Source organism: Arachis stenosperma, chromosome 3, assembly GCF_014773155.1.
Source record: "Arachis stenosperma cultivar V10309 chromosome 3, arast.V10309.gnm1.PFL2, whole genome shotgun sequence".
In the NCBI taxonomy this organism is placed as follows: domain Eukaryota; kingdom Viridiplantae; phylum Streptophyta; class Magnoliopsida; order Fabales; family Fabaceae; genus Arachis; species Arachis stenosperma.
Window position 1 is genome coordinate 165,481,493 of NC_080379.1, and position 13,289 is coordinate 165,494,781.

The following is a 13,289-nucleotide window of genomic DNA, read 5'->3' on the forward strand; positions in this document are numbered from 1 at the left end:
AAAATACCAAAACTCAAAGTATGCAGTTGAATGTTGATTTTTATATAATATACTTATTAATTTTGACCTATATACTATAAATTATAGAGAAAATTCTACTCCCCTTTTCTACAAGATGCTAAAATGACACTCCCCTCCCTTCTATTTATAAAATGTACATTATCCTCTCTTATAACTTTTAGAAAACCGCATCTTTATTCTATTTTAAATTTTTTGTGTTAACTAAGGTTAACTTTATCCATATTTCAAGAAAAATAAATTATATTTTACAAAAATATCCTTTAGCAAAAATTTTATTTTTTTCTCATTAAATTTTGCTTACTAAAATATCTTTTAATAAATTATTTTTATTGATTAAATTGTATTTTTACCAAAATATTTTTGAAAAAAATTAATAATTAAATTATTTTTTTCTAAGATATCCTTCAATAATTCTTTAATTATTAAAGTATGATTTTACCAAAATTTTTGTTAACATTTTTTTATATTTTACTATTAATTATTTTTCAATATGTATAATAATTAATATACATTGATCACAGAGCAACGTCTCTCCCTCTTTACTTGACCTTTCAGTTTTACTCCTAGTAAAACACTAAGTCACAGTATGTAACTAACTAGTTACAACACTTGTTAATTGGAGATTAGGGCAAATACCTCTGATTTGGGGTCAAATTAATTTCAATTAATTTAATTTTCACCTAGGCTAACAAATTAGTTAATTGAAAATTACAACTCAAAAAAAACATGTTTTGTCAGCAAAATCCGGCCTCCAGGTCAGCATTGTCCTCACCGGAGCTTTGGTTCGGCAAGTACATGGACACGCTTGTCAGTTTTTAAAAAATTCTAGGTACCTTTTTGTCAATTACAATAATTAGGTACCGAAATGTCAGCGTTTTAATCTTTCGGGTACTGATTTGGTCATTACCTCTAGGTTATTAATGTCAAACTATCATGTACAGACACTGATACAGATATACGACACAATATGACACATAATATATAGATACAAATTTTAAAATTTTATAAGATATGACTATATATATATATATATATATATATATATATATATATATATATATTATAATAATATTTTAAAATTATTTTTTAAATAAATTATAATAATATTTAATATTTTATTAAAATTAAAATATAATTTTTTATTATTTTAATGTCTATTTTTAATTATATAAAGTATTTAAAATATTTTTTGTTTTAATAAATAATAACATATATTATTTTTATATTCATTTTCAAGAATACAGGTTAAGAATAAGACTGAACACACTGATATATGATGATATTTAAGTGTGTTCAAACGAAAAAGAATTTTTTATTTTTTTTAGAATAAAACCAAAAATAGCCCCTGACAATTATCTCAAAAGACAACGAGGCCTTTAATAAAAAAAATCCAACCCGACCTCTGACAATTATCTTGAAAGGACAACGAGGCCCCTGTGCCAAAAAAGATTCAAGTTATTTTTTTTGCACAAGAACTAATTAGTCCCAAAAAAAATATCAAAGACCGGATGGAATATTCACTTTTTTTTTATTAAGACAGTTAAATACAGTAGACACACATGTTGGAAAAATGCTAATAAATATGGTGTCAAAATATATCCATACACTATGACAACTCAATGAAATGTATGTGCAGTTGTGCTTTATAGGTATCAAATATAATACAATACTAGATATTAAAAAATAATATTATCACTTCTATTCTAATAATATCACTTATTTTTTTATAAATGTATATAAATATATACGATACAAAAAAAAATATGCAAGAAATAACAATATAAAAATAGGAGTAATAACAGTATAATTTTGTTAGACATTGGTGATTTTATGTGTTGTTACTTGTTAGATTTACCTATGAACCGAAAACGAAAAGAAAAACAAAACTCCATTTCGGTCCGGTCGGTTCCGGTTCAATTTCTGGTTCGACAGATCAACGAACCGAAGCTGCTTGAATTCGATGCGAACATGGAACCCCAAAGCTGACGCTCTCTCTGTTCTTCTGTTCCCAAAAACTCCGATCTTTTTCTTTTCTTTTCCTTCACCGCTTCCCACTGACCAAACCCTAATAAATTGTCCGAACCAGATAGCGTAGCATCGGAATTTTTTGCCCGGAAAATTCTTGGTCTAGAAATCGATGGAGATTCACTACAGTAGCAGTTACTTCGAAAGGCGCCCCATAATCAGGTCCAATGCGCCAGCTGCTAAGTGGGTTAAAGAATGGTACCATCACTCTCTTCTTCAATCCAATGTCCCTTTTGTTATTTATTTTCATTTAAAATAATTGTGTTTCTATGTTTATGAGGTTTTTAAGTTCATAAAAAATATGCTGCTTCTTTGAATTCATTTTTGGTGCTTATGTGTGCGATTCATTCGTGTTACTGTTCTGAGCGTGGTTTTTAGTGTGCTATACTGAGATTGATACTATTCATGTACGGAATTTGGTGTGAAGTGTGAACAAATAGTGGTTAATTGGAGAATGGAGAATGCAGTTGTCTTTGTCTGAACAAATTGAAGTTGTATTTTATTTATTTGTTGAGCAGGAAATTTGATATATCTAGGATCAAAAAATAGTTTTCTTGAATAAGAAGTGGTTTCTTAGTTTGCAATTAATTCATATATTGCTTTCAGTTTGCATTTTATAGTCTTCTTTTTGTCATCAGTTGGACATGTATTACGCTAACGATCGGCGCAATGTTCCTGCCAGGGTTCCCCAAGATGTTGTAGCCACTGGGGGGAAATGCATGCTCTTAAGATGGGTTAGAGGTTAGTACTGTAACTTATGCTGCTATTCTATTTTTGTGTAGCTTCTAGAACTAGTATTCGACCTTTGTATAGATGTGACTGTTGCCTAACAATTCTCTTGTTTTACTTTGCTTAGAGGATGCCTTGAAGGCATTGCAGGAAAAGGAAAAAGAACCGGCTGTACCTGAACCGGAACCAGAGCCAACTACTGAAGTGCTTTTTCTTTGCAGCTATGAAGGATGTGGAAAGACGTTCATTGATGCCGGTGCATTGAGGAAACATTCTCACATTCATGGAGAGAGACAATTTGTTTGTCACTATGAGGGGTGTGGAAAGGTACTGATTTTGTTACTTGGGACACACACATGCATCTCTTGTATCTATATACTGTTCTATTGATAAATTGTTTGTGTTTCAGAAATTTCTTGATAGCTCAAAGTTGAAAAGACATTTTCTCATTCACACAGGGGAGAGGGATTTTGTGTGTCCCCATGAAGGCTGTGGCAAGGTAATAATCTATCCATTGAAAGGGCTTGTTCTTATTTTTTTTTTGAGGACTTCTTTTTTCCCTGGTTGCTGTTACATGTACTGTTTTTAGTATGACAATTGTTGATGGATAACAAAACTTCTTCAAAGTCTGCATTACTCTTCACAGTGGATAAAATTGTGTTTGTGTATGTGTCTTGATTATTCATTTACTATTTCGTTCTCTGTTGAACTCCATTATTCTTTATCTTGAGATAACAAGCCTTTTTGTGAGTTTATGTGTATGCATGCAACATCTTTGTGACCAAATTTATTGATCTATATAGGCCTTCTCTCTGGATTTCAACTTAAGGTCTCACATGAAAACACATTCACAAGAGAACTATCATATCTGTCCGTACTCAGATTGCGGAAAGAGATATGCTCACGAATACAAGCTAAAGAATCACATTGCCTCTCACCATGAAAAGGTAGGGTAATCTTTTCTGTTTGTGACTGGTGCATATCTCTAATTCAAAAGTCCTGAAATATATCACCTAAGACAATCTTTTGGTTCACAATTTCGACTTACAGAATGCAGCACTGGAGGTGCCGAAGTATACTCCGCCTTCAGAGAGACAACCAAAAACTACTAAACATTCTGGCACAGCATATGGTTCTGCATCGTCAGATCGCCCCTATGCATGCCCTTATGAAGGATGTGAAAAAGCCTACATTCATGAATACAAGCTTAAACTCCATTTGAAGAGGGAACATCCTGGGCATATGTCTGATGAAAATGCAGAGCATGCTCAAGCTAATCTTGATAATGAAATGGATGAAGCAAGCGATCAAGATGCCTATGGTGGCAAGCGGTCAAATGGTAAAATTCAGAAGCAAAGTAAGCTAAAACCAAACCTTAAGTTGCCTCCTTCCAAAATCGCCAAACGCAAAGCACCGCCACCTACTCCTGCCACCATAGCCGTAACAAAGAAACATTGGTCTGTGAATGTGAGAGAGGAGGCTTACAACGAAGAAGACAGCGAAGAAACAGAAGAGGAGGATCGCGACAATGTTGAAGATGGTTGGAGATATGCTGGCAACAATGACGACGATGATGAAGAAACAGAATATGAAGACTGAGATACTTGTGGCATCCTCTGCCACTATTTGAATATTTGTCTTTGTATTGTTCTTCTACAAAATTTTTCCCTCATTTCATTTAGTTCACCAAAGGACAGTTTCATGTTATACAAGACTGTATTTGCTGTTGGAAAATTATAATTGTTAGGAAGAAGAATTATATTAGTTAATAAAACGTGAATTTTAACCAAATTCTTTATTGTCATTCTTCTCAATAAGCCTATACATGACATACTCGTCAGCAACCAATGTAGTTTGTAAGTCAAAGAAATCCGACACTAAGTTAGAGTTTATCAGAATCTTAAGGAGAGCCTTGAGAACAGTTTCAAATTTAGGTGTTTTTTGGTCCGCTTTTAGAATTTACAATTTTGGTTCATTTAATAAGAATACTTTTAAAAAAAATAAACTACTAAACATTTTCATTTGAGCAAACAAGTGAACAACCATTTTGTAGCATCATAAAATGGACTTCAAAAAAGGCAAATAACAAAATAATTTCCAAATATATATTATGTTTACCGTCCAAAAAATATATATATTATGTTTTACAAAATTAACTAACGTTTAGTTTAATTTCTCAAACAGAACACATTTTTTATTTTTAATATTTATTTTGTGATGTATATCTTTTAGAATTTATTTTAGGTTTAATTACTCTGTTAGTTCTTATTGTTTTATAAAATTTTTAATTAGATTTTTATATTTTTTATTTTTAATTAGGTTTTTGTACTAATTTTTTTTAATTAAATCCCTCTTAGTAGTAATTGACTTAATTTTATGGAGACTCAACTAAAAAAAATTGATATAAAAAACTAAATAAAAAAAATGTAAGGATCCAATTAAAAAAAAATTTTAATGCAAAGACTCAATTAAAAAAAATATAAAAATTTAATTAAAAATTTTATATAACTACAAAGATACAGAGTAATTAAACCTTTTATTTTAACTATTTGGAGGCGAAAAATGACTGTTTACTCCATTTTTAATCAAAACCCTCAGTTCTGAAGAAACCTAGTTTAGTTTGGGTGAAGGGAAGCTGGGGAGTTGAGTACTGGACAGTGCAGAGGACAAGCATGGCTTCTTCAGCATCGCCGGCGGCAACGGCATCATCGTCTCTGTCTGAGGAGGAAGTGACGCTGACAGTGAAGTGGAGCGGCAAGGAGTACACAGTCCGGGTTTGCGGTGACGACACCGTTGGGGAGCTGAAGCGGCGCATCTGCCAGCTCACCAACGTCCTCCCTATCCGGCAGAAGCTTCTTTACCCGAAGGTTGGTTCGAAGCTCAACGACGACAACCTCCTTCTCTCCACCCTCCCCCTTAAGTCCTCCTTCAAGATGACCATGATCGGGTGCGCCTCTCTCTCTCTCTCTCTCTCTCTCTCTCTAGGGTTTCCGATTTTCCCCTTCTCTCTCTCTCTCTCTCTCTGATTCCTCAAATGCAGGACCACCGAAGAGGACATTCTTGTTGATCCCGTGGAGGCTCCGGAGATTGTTGACGATTTCGAGCTTGGTCAGGAAGACGTTGTGGACATCAAGGACATGGAAGTCAACAAGCAGAAGCTCAGAAGACGCATCTCTAGCTTCAAGGTTACTACTCCTTTCTTCCATTCTCACTCTAATCTATTTTTTTGGAATGTGTTTTCTGATTATTTATTTTATACATACACAATTACGTGAAGATTGAGCTTCAGAATCCGTGTCGGAAAGGAAAGAAGCTCCTGGTTCTTGACATTGATTACACCCTCTTCGATCATCGTTCCCCTGCTGAGAACCCTCGTCAACTCATGAGACCATGTATAACTATAACCTTCTTCTCTTTCTAAAATTATTCTTTTTCTTTTTGTTTCAATTTAGATTTGTCATTTTCTTATTCTGTTTCTTCTGCAGACCTTCATGAGTTCCTTACATCTGTTTATGCTGAATATGACATAATGATATGGTCTGCCACCAGGTCAATGTTCATTTGATGACAATTCTCTTCTCATGGAATGTGGTTACTCTTTCATGGAATTGAATTATTTGTTCTTGCTGCAGCATGAAGTGGATTAACCTCAAGATGGGACAACTTGGGGTGCTGGACAATCCCAACTACAAGATCACGGCTCTTCTTGATCACTTGGCAATGATCACTGTTCAGTCCTCATCTCGGGGGGTCTTCGATTGCAAGCCACTAGGTTTGATCTGGGCTCAATTTCCTGAGGTATAGTACATACGAATTACAATGCTTCTTCCATTTACTCTATCATTTGATAAATAGAATTGTCTTAAACATTTTCATATCAATCAGGCAAATTAATAGTTTACTTTCATTCTGGGGAGAAATGGATATCCGGAAAAACAGTAAAAGACATGTAAAAGTGCAATAGACCCATGTATTGATTCAGTTGGAAATACACTATTGCTGCAATGTCATCTTCCTGAAATCTTTAAAAGATGTTTTATGTTGTTTCATGCTTTTGAGGATAGTAATGGATAAAATGTATGAAACATAAGTACCTGTTTAATGTGCTGAATTATTGCAATCTATATCTGTTTTTCATTGTTTTTTTTTTTTATTCTCAACCGTATTGCACTTGTCTCATTGGTGGGTTTTAATTTCATTTCAGTTCTACAATGCTTCAAATACTATCATGTTTGACGATCTCAGAAGAAATTTTGTGATGAACCCACAGAATGGTTTGATAATTAAACCATTCAGGAAGGCTCATGCTAATCGGGACAGTGATCAGGAGCTTGTGAAACTGACTCAATACTTGTTGGCCATTGCGGAGCTTGATGACTTGAGCCACCTTAATCATAATAATTGGGAGTTATTTGCAGAAGATAATACAAAAAGGCGCAGGCAAACATAAGTGACGACGGAATGCACTTAAAGGAATGTGGTAAGCAAGATGCAGCTTCTAAACTATTCAAACTGCCATTTATAGACTGTTAAGCTAGATTATTTCAATTTTTCGTTCAAGTGGTTAGTTTAGGAAACGGTGAATGAAAGAAGATTCCTCGTAGCAGCCGTGTGGGGTTATCTAGGATGACTGATACTGCTTGAGCAATCTCTATGCACCAATTCCAGAACAGATTTTGAATTGATGCAAGAGAAAATGATGTTTCCATATTGGATATTGTGGCTATTTCTTAATATATATTGCTTCTTTTATATTGGATTATGGTTGCCATGGTCTGGCCATAATGCATGTTATGAAAAACTTGCAAAATCAGAATGAGGTACTTGTGAGATTCAATCTCTCCCTTGTGGCTTTTTATCTCATTCTGTCTTATGTTTATGTTATATCATTACCGAAAATGGTGTTTGTTAGTAATCCACATCCAAGTAGGAAAACTTGTGTCAACAGCAATATTGTCTAGATGAGCAAAGGAAGCATGTAGGAAAATTTTCATGTAAATAAATTAAATTGAAGTAGATGTTATGGTCATATATGCTTTGGCGATGACGAAAATTTAAAAAAACTTAATAAAAAAATAATTAGTGGTTATATCAACGCTCGTTTTATATAAAATTGAATGCAAGTCTAGATTGTACTTAAAATTAAACAATGAAGAATCAAGAAGGAAATGATGTGTTGATAGCTTTATCCATTTTCTTCTCTTTTGTTTACGAGGATCTCTTTTCCTCTAATATTCTTGTACCATTCTTCTTCCCATCTTATGATCTTAATAATAAATTAATAATCTATTAAGAGAAGGAAAAAAACTGTTCAACCATCATCATCTGTCTTGACCCAAAAAATAGCAGAAAGAAAAAGAACTGTCACCATCGGCAATGTCATTAAGTCAAGCAATGGTGTATAAATAAAACACCAATCTACAAACTGCTTTTTGAATACCCGAGAGCAAAACTTACCAATTTTAATCATGATTAATACTAGACTCGGTAAAAAGTTTCGATCCATTCAATATATACAATTTTGTGTACTAAAATTGCTTGTACATCATCATTTGCTTACAATTTACAATTTTCAAAGCATTGCCTAAATTCCACATTGTGAAATAAAAAATGTAAAAATGGAAAAATGCCCTTCTCCAACATCTCAATGCATCAAGCAAGATATGTTGAAAGATCATAAATATCAATAAGAACATATTACACAACATTAGCTTAACATAATCCATACAAATAATGCACAATCAAACAGCAAGGAGATATCAGCTATTTGCTATTTGCACTAGGCTAAATTCCACAGCAGTGGAGATTTTATAAGAGGGGAGCATACAGTTACACAATTATCACTGAAAATATAGTGAAGGTGATAGATTTGAAACTGTTGCGTTACCACCTCTGGCAGGTAAACCTGACCGAAACTAAGATTTTGGTGATGACCACTAGGCACAGATTAAATGGGAATAATTTAAACAAGCGAGAAAAAGGGAAGACCAAGAGAACTTAAATCTGCAAAGCGGGCAGAGAGAAGGCATATGCTGTGTAAAATCTCTGCACAATCCCGCACCAATAAGGGGATGATTCTGTTGCATGTGTGCAACACCTTTTGAATCTAGGCAAAACAGAACAAAGCTGCAGCCACTGCAAATTTAAATTCTAAGCACACCAGTTGCAGGGTCATGCCCTGAGCCGCTGTCCTTGTGTTTGAGAGAAAGGTTTGTAAACTGAGACTCAAGGTCTCTGCTGTTGGTGCGTCTGTGACTAGCAGACGGTTGTTGTTGTGGCTGGTGTGAGAGCTGTTGTTGCTGCTGATACAGTGCGCGTAATCTTCCAATCTCTCTTTCCAGCACTTCCTGCTCCACTGAATTTCACATTGCACAAGCATTAGTGTCCCAAACAAATACCTTTTATATTTGGTGTAACTGAATACAAATAAACTTGTATGCTGTACAGCAAAAACTTGGATATAACGTGTGTGTGAAATGTGCAACTAACAAGGATTCCTCTAACAGGGAGATGTAAGCAATAAGTGCAACTCCCAGAAATGCACAGTACCCAGGTAGAAGTTAAAGTAGTACCATTACTTGAAAATTGAAACGGTAAATTCTCATGTTATGGAAACTTACAGTATTTGATAAGCTGCTCCTGCGCTGTACTTTCTAAACGATGCTTGAGTGCTTTATTCTCCATACTCAGTATAAGATTCTGCTGGTTGAGAAATTCCAGTTCAGCTGATATTTCACACCCTTCTGCCTATGTATTGACATATAAAGAACCAGAATCAGAACTCTCAAATTTTCCAGGGTGTATATAAAATGCATTAAAAAAAATAAACCAAAAAAAAATGTCAAACAGCATTCACGAGAAATATTGCCATATGCTGAAGCTTACCTGTAGAGCTTGTACATTTCTTTCCAGCTCAGCTATATATTGAAGTTTACGAACCCGTGAACGCTGAGCAAATTGCCTGCAATTTAACAGAAACAGCGCAAGAATTAAACTGTAAATTCACCAATAGCAAAATCAAGTAATAGGCACAGAATCGGATATAGAGAAAATAATTACATACTGTTTGGCACGTTTTGTATCTGTTTCAGAAGCAGACGACTTTGCATGTGAACCATCCTTTTTCTCAGAAGATGATTTTGAATCCTGTATGCCAGATTCCGCTGCATCATGGTTTTCATTAGCAGTTGACGGAAGCCCCTCTGCTTCATGTGGTGGGGGGCATAGTGATCCCGAACCCTGGAAAGCAACACTGTCTTTGCCAGAGAGAACACCAGGTGGATGATTTGTAATATTTGAAAATGAGTCCCATGATCTAATGTTCTGTTTTGCTGAATTCATCTCAGCATGCATGAGTATATGATGAGCATCTTTGTTATGATCAAAGTCTTGAGATGACCAAGATGGGAAAGATAATAAGTTCTTATATTTATATTCATCCTGATCTCCATAAGTGATGTTAGACATATTGTGTGTGTCTACGTATGCAAAAGAATCACTCGATGAGCGCCGATGGACGCCTCTTCGAACTGGTGTCTCTGGCTCATTAAGGAGATCATCAAGCCATGAAGGTTGCTCCTCTATGACAAGACTCTCAGACGAAGTACGATGGTGCTGTATGTTTCCTTCTCTAGGTTTCTGACCAGAACCAACCGCAACATTTGGGATATAATCAGCATATGCTTGAGAAGCACTAGGAAATGGGATTTTAGGAGGAAGCAGGGCATGTTTTCCAGGATACATCAAATTCCTATAATTCGATGAGCCTTTTGAATTTGCCATAGAAGCAGAACCAACACCTGTCAAATAACATGCTTTGAATTACCAATGAATGTAACCAATATGTTAAAGAACCAATACAATAGAGACATTATGGAATAATATTCCAATGGAAATTTAAACAAGCCTGATTCAAATACGATCTCCTGTTTTCACCGAATGATCTAATATACTTACAAAAAATAGTTAAAAATTCCATTTTTACTCAGCATAAAGGTCCTACAGCACTTTAAGTATGCCTGTAAAGGCTTACGAAATTTTATAGTTGGTGCAAAAGGATCATCTCAGCTCCCCTATAATCTTCAAATACTAGTGCACCAAGGAACTCCCATCACATGTAGCCAGGCAGTTTCGGAACAAAATAACAATAATAACGTATTTTGCCAATCTTAAGAATTTTGAATGAGTAAAAATAGATACTTTATTAAGAAAAATTCTTGTGTTAAGCGACAATTAAAAATCCCATAGCTCCACAAAGTGTATATTTCCTAGGATGAAGTTCTGAAAAGAAGAAGGTCCAATCATCCTGCTACGAAACCTTGAAAAACAACAGTTCGCTAATGGAACAGAGAAGTTTTTGGGAAGAAGAATTTTCCAGGCTTATATAAAGGGATAAAAGAAATTTAATAACCCAGAAGCAAATAACGGAAAAGAAAAAAAAAGAAAAGAGGGGGGGGGGGGGCGGGGGACGTTGAAAAATGCATAGATTGATTAAAATAAATGGGAGATACTCTTCTGTTCTATTTGAGCAATTAGCTGAAATTCCTGTTTTATCCTCGCAGGACCCAGATGAGAAAAAATTCAAACATAGAAACTTTAATTTGCTTCCTTTCTTATACAAACTCAACGAAACATGCATATGCATGCATTCAGAAAATACGAAACTCCCACAAAAAAGAGGGAAAACAGAGTTCATGGAAATGAAAATGCTGCAATGTACGACAGATTCTGGCACCTAAGAGCCAATGGTTCCAAGCTGATTGAACGAATTGAGATTGGAAATGGAGATGGATTCGTCTGGTATGCAAACAATGGACCAATAATTCGCTTAAGCTCGGAAGAAAAAAAGAATCTGAACCAAAAACTCGAAGCAGAAGGAACAAACGGAAAGAAGGGGGAAAAATATCTGACCTTTGGTGACTGAAGATTCGAGATCCCAAAAATGCAATGCTAAAAGGGGGGGCTTGAAATCCAAGCAAAGTTTTTCTCTTTCTCTTTCCTGGTCTCTAGGGTTCGTTTATTTTTCTTCAAACTACCTTTGTATTTCTCTCTCTTCTTTCTATATCCCAATTCCTACGAATACGATTATGTGTCTCTCTCTCTTCTATATATCTCTGTCTTCTCGTTCAAGCTGGGGCTCCATTTGTGAGCCCTTGTTGACAAGTAATGCTGTTCCTTCAATTTTTTCTCATTTCTCATTTTCACCCCTACAAATCTTACTTATTTCAAAATGAGTAAAAATTTTATATAAATTTAATTTTGATCAAATGTCACTCTAAAAAATTCATATGTAAATTTAATTAAATGATAATATACCATTTTTTTATATTGTTGATATATTAGAAAATAAATTCTTTATATTTTTTTTAGATAATGTGTATACTTATTTAGTTTGAGATTATAGTATCTCTAAAATAGAGAGGATAATTTTTTACACAAAAAAATACTTGTGATTTAAAAATAATAAAACTTAGTCTAGGAAAGATTAACTAGAGTGGATAAATTGATCTTAAAAATGTACCAAAGAAAATTGATAGTTTTATTTATCTTTGAGTCAATACTAACTTAGCATATTTAGTCGCAATAACGTTGAAGGATAAAACTTTAATGACAAAAAAAGATTTTATTTTTACAAAATTCGCCTATTTAATTCATATCATGGGGATTCGACTATATTTTTATGTTGGTTGTCGAAGACCTAACACAACCCCCCTCCTTTATCCAAGCTTGAGACCGACTATATACTGCAAGTGTAACATAGGCGGGTTAAAATTCGGCCTATTTAATTATATTGCAAATTTTTGTTTGGTCTTTATATTTAGGCATTCACCATCTTTATTTGTTTAAGTTCTTATAGTTATCTTGTCTAATTTATAGGTCTTACAAAAAAAAAGATTTATTTTAAGTCTCTAAAGAATTATTACAGTTTAACATTCTTGAAACTAAATTATCATATTATGTCAAGGATTAAACCAAATATATTTTGAAAAACCTTGAGTCTATATCAAAATATGCTTTTTATAATAATAAAAATAAAATATTTTTGAAATGTTTAGGCTAAAATCAACATTCAATATTTACCTTAAAAAAAACACACATCTATTAGACCTTTCTTCTTCTTTGAAATCATTATCATTGCATGCATGTATATGCTTATATCCTATGCCTAAATTCTCAACTGTTAGATCAACAAATTAAATCCATATTGATTAATTTCGCAATAACTGAAATGTCTTGTTGACGCCATATTGGCCTTCTCATTGCAAAATGAATCTCGTATATATGCTGTTTTTTCTAGGAACACAAACCTTAGAGCCATTTGATTCATTGTAAGTGCCGTTATGAAATAAAAGAACAATTAACAATGCTCAAATCGGGATTGAACAGTTCTTAGGATCTTGCCCATACATATAGGAAATGTCAAAAACCAATATGTAACATGCTACACGTCAACCAATAAATCATTACATAAATTTTGAAAATAAAACCAAACAATAGCTTAAAACGAAGCATGT

General features: G+C 33.9%; 3 protein-coding genes across 5 annotated transcripts; 2 read left to right on the plus strand and 1 right to left on the minus strand.

Moving 5' to 3' along the window:
- The first annotated feature begins 1,987 nt into the window (after positions 1–1,987).
- Positions 1,988–4,547, plus strand: LOC130967842 (zinc finger transcription factor YY1-like). 2 transcript variants are annotated; one of them, XM_057892875.1, is made up of 6 exons: positions 1,988–2,244; positions 2,729–2,787; positions 2,903–3,102; positions 3,185–3,274; positions 3,579–3,722; positions 3,826–4,547. In XM_057892875.1, exons 1-6 carry the CDS (start codon positions 2,159–2,161, stop codon positions 4,372–4,374), a joined length of 1,128 nt encoding a protein of 375 aa, XP_057748858.1. In that variant the 5' UTR covers positions 1,988–2,158; the 3' UTR covers positions 4,375–4,547. The 2 variants fall into 2 exon arrangements, with proteins under 2 accessions (XP_057748858.1, XP_057748857.1); XM_057892874.1 differs by having other exon boundaries at positions 2,014–2,244; positions 2,685–2,787.
- Positions 4,548–5,354: 807 nt separating this feature from the next.
- LOC130966179 (ubiquitin-like domain-containing CTD phosphatase) lies at positions 5,355–7,594 on the plus strand. Its single transcript, XM_057890953.1, has 6 exons — positions 5,355–5,722; positions 5,816–5,960; positions 6,053–6,167; positions 6,261–6,324; positions 6,408–6,573; positions 6,980–7,594. The coding sequence occupies exons 1-6, from the start codon at positions 5,448–5,450 to the stop codon at positions 7,223–7,225; spliced, it is 1,011 nt and encodes a 336-aa protein (XP_057746936.1). The 5' UTR covers positions 5,355–5,447; the 3' UTR covers positions 7,226–7,594.
- Positions 7,595–8,208: 614 nt separating this feature from the next.
- On the minus strand, positions 8,209–11,905 carry LOC130967046 (uncharacterized protein At4g06598-like). Of its 2 annotated transcripts, XM_057891868.1 has the most exons (6): positions 11,686–11,887; positions 11,510–11,571; positions 9,839–10,574; positions 9,661–9,736; positions 9,396–9,522; positions 8,209–9,130 (listed from the first exon to the last, which is right to left on the minus strand). In XM_057891868.1, the coding sequence occupies exons 3-6, from the start codon at positions 10,555–10,557 to the stop codon at positions 8,919–8,921; spliced, it is 1,134 nt and encodes a 377-aa protein (XP_057747851.1). In that variant the 5' UTR covers positions 10,558–10,574; positions 11,510–11,571; positions 11,686–11,887; the 3' UTR covers positions 8,209–8,918. The 2 variants fall into 2 exon arrangements, with proteins under 2 accessions (XP_057747851.1, XP_057747852.1); XM_057891869.1 differs by lacking the exon at positions 11,510–11,571 and having other exon boundaries at positions 8,231–9,130; positions 11,686–11,905.
- Positions 11,906–13,289: the final 1,384 nt, after the last annotated feature.

Coding starts and splice junctions, on each gene's coding strand:
- LOC130967046 (XM_057891868.1), bottom strand. CDS start 10,557: ATGGCAAATTCAAAAGGCTCATCGAATTATAGGAATTTGATGTATCCT. Junction 9,523..9,660: donor GAAATGTACAAGCTCTACAG/GTAAGCTTCAGC, acceptor GTCAATACATAG/GCAGAAGGGTGTGAAATATC. Junction 9,131..9,395: donor GGAGCAGCTTATCAAATACT/GTAAGTTTCCAT, acceptor TGTGAAATTCAG/TGGAGCAGGAAGTGCTGGAA.
- LOC130966179 (XM_057890953.1), top strand. CDS start 5,448: ATGGCTTCTTCAGCATCGCCGGCGGCAACGGCATCATCGTCTCTGTCT. Junction 6,168..6,260: donor TCGTCAACTCATGAGACCAT/GTATAACTATAA, acceptor TTTCTTCTGCAG/ACCTTCATGAGTTCCTTACA. Junction 6,325..6,407: donor ATGATATGGTCTGCCACCAG/GTCAATGTTCAT, acceptor TTCTTGCTGCAG/CATGAAGTGGATTAACCTCA.
- LOC130967842 (XM_057892875.1), top strand. CDS start 2,159: ATGGAGATTCACTACAGTAGCAGTTACTTCGAAAGGCGCCCCATAATC. Junction 2,788..2,902: donor GCTCTTAAGATGGGTTAGAG/GTTAGTACTGTA, acceptor TACTTTGCTTAG/AGGATGCCTTGAAGGCATTG. Junction 3,103..3,184: donor ACTATGAGGGGTGTGGAAAG/GTACTGATTTTG, acceptor TTTGTGTTTCAG/AAATTTCTTGATAGCTCAAA.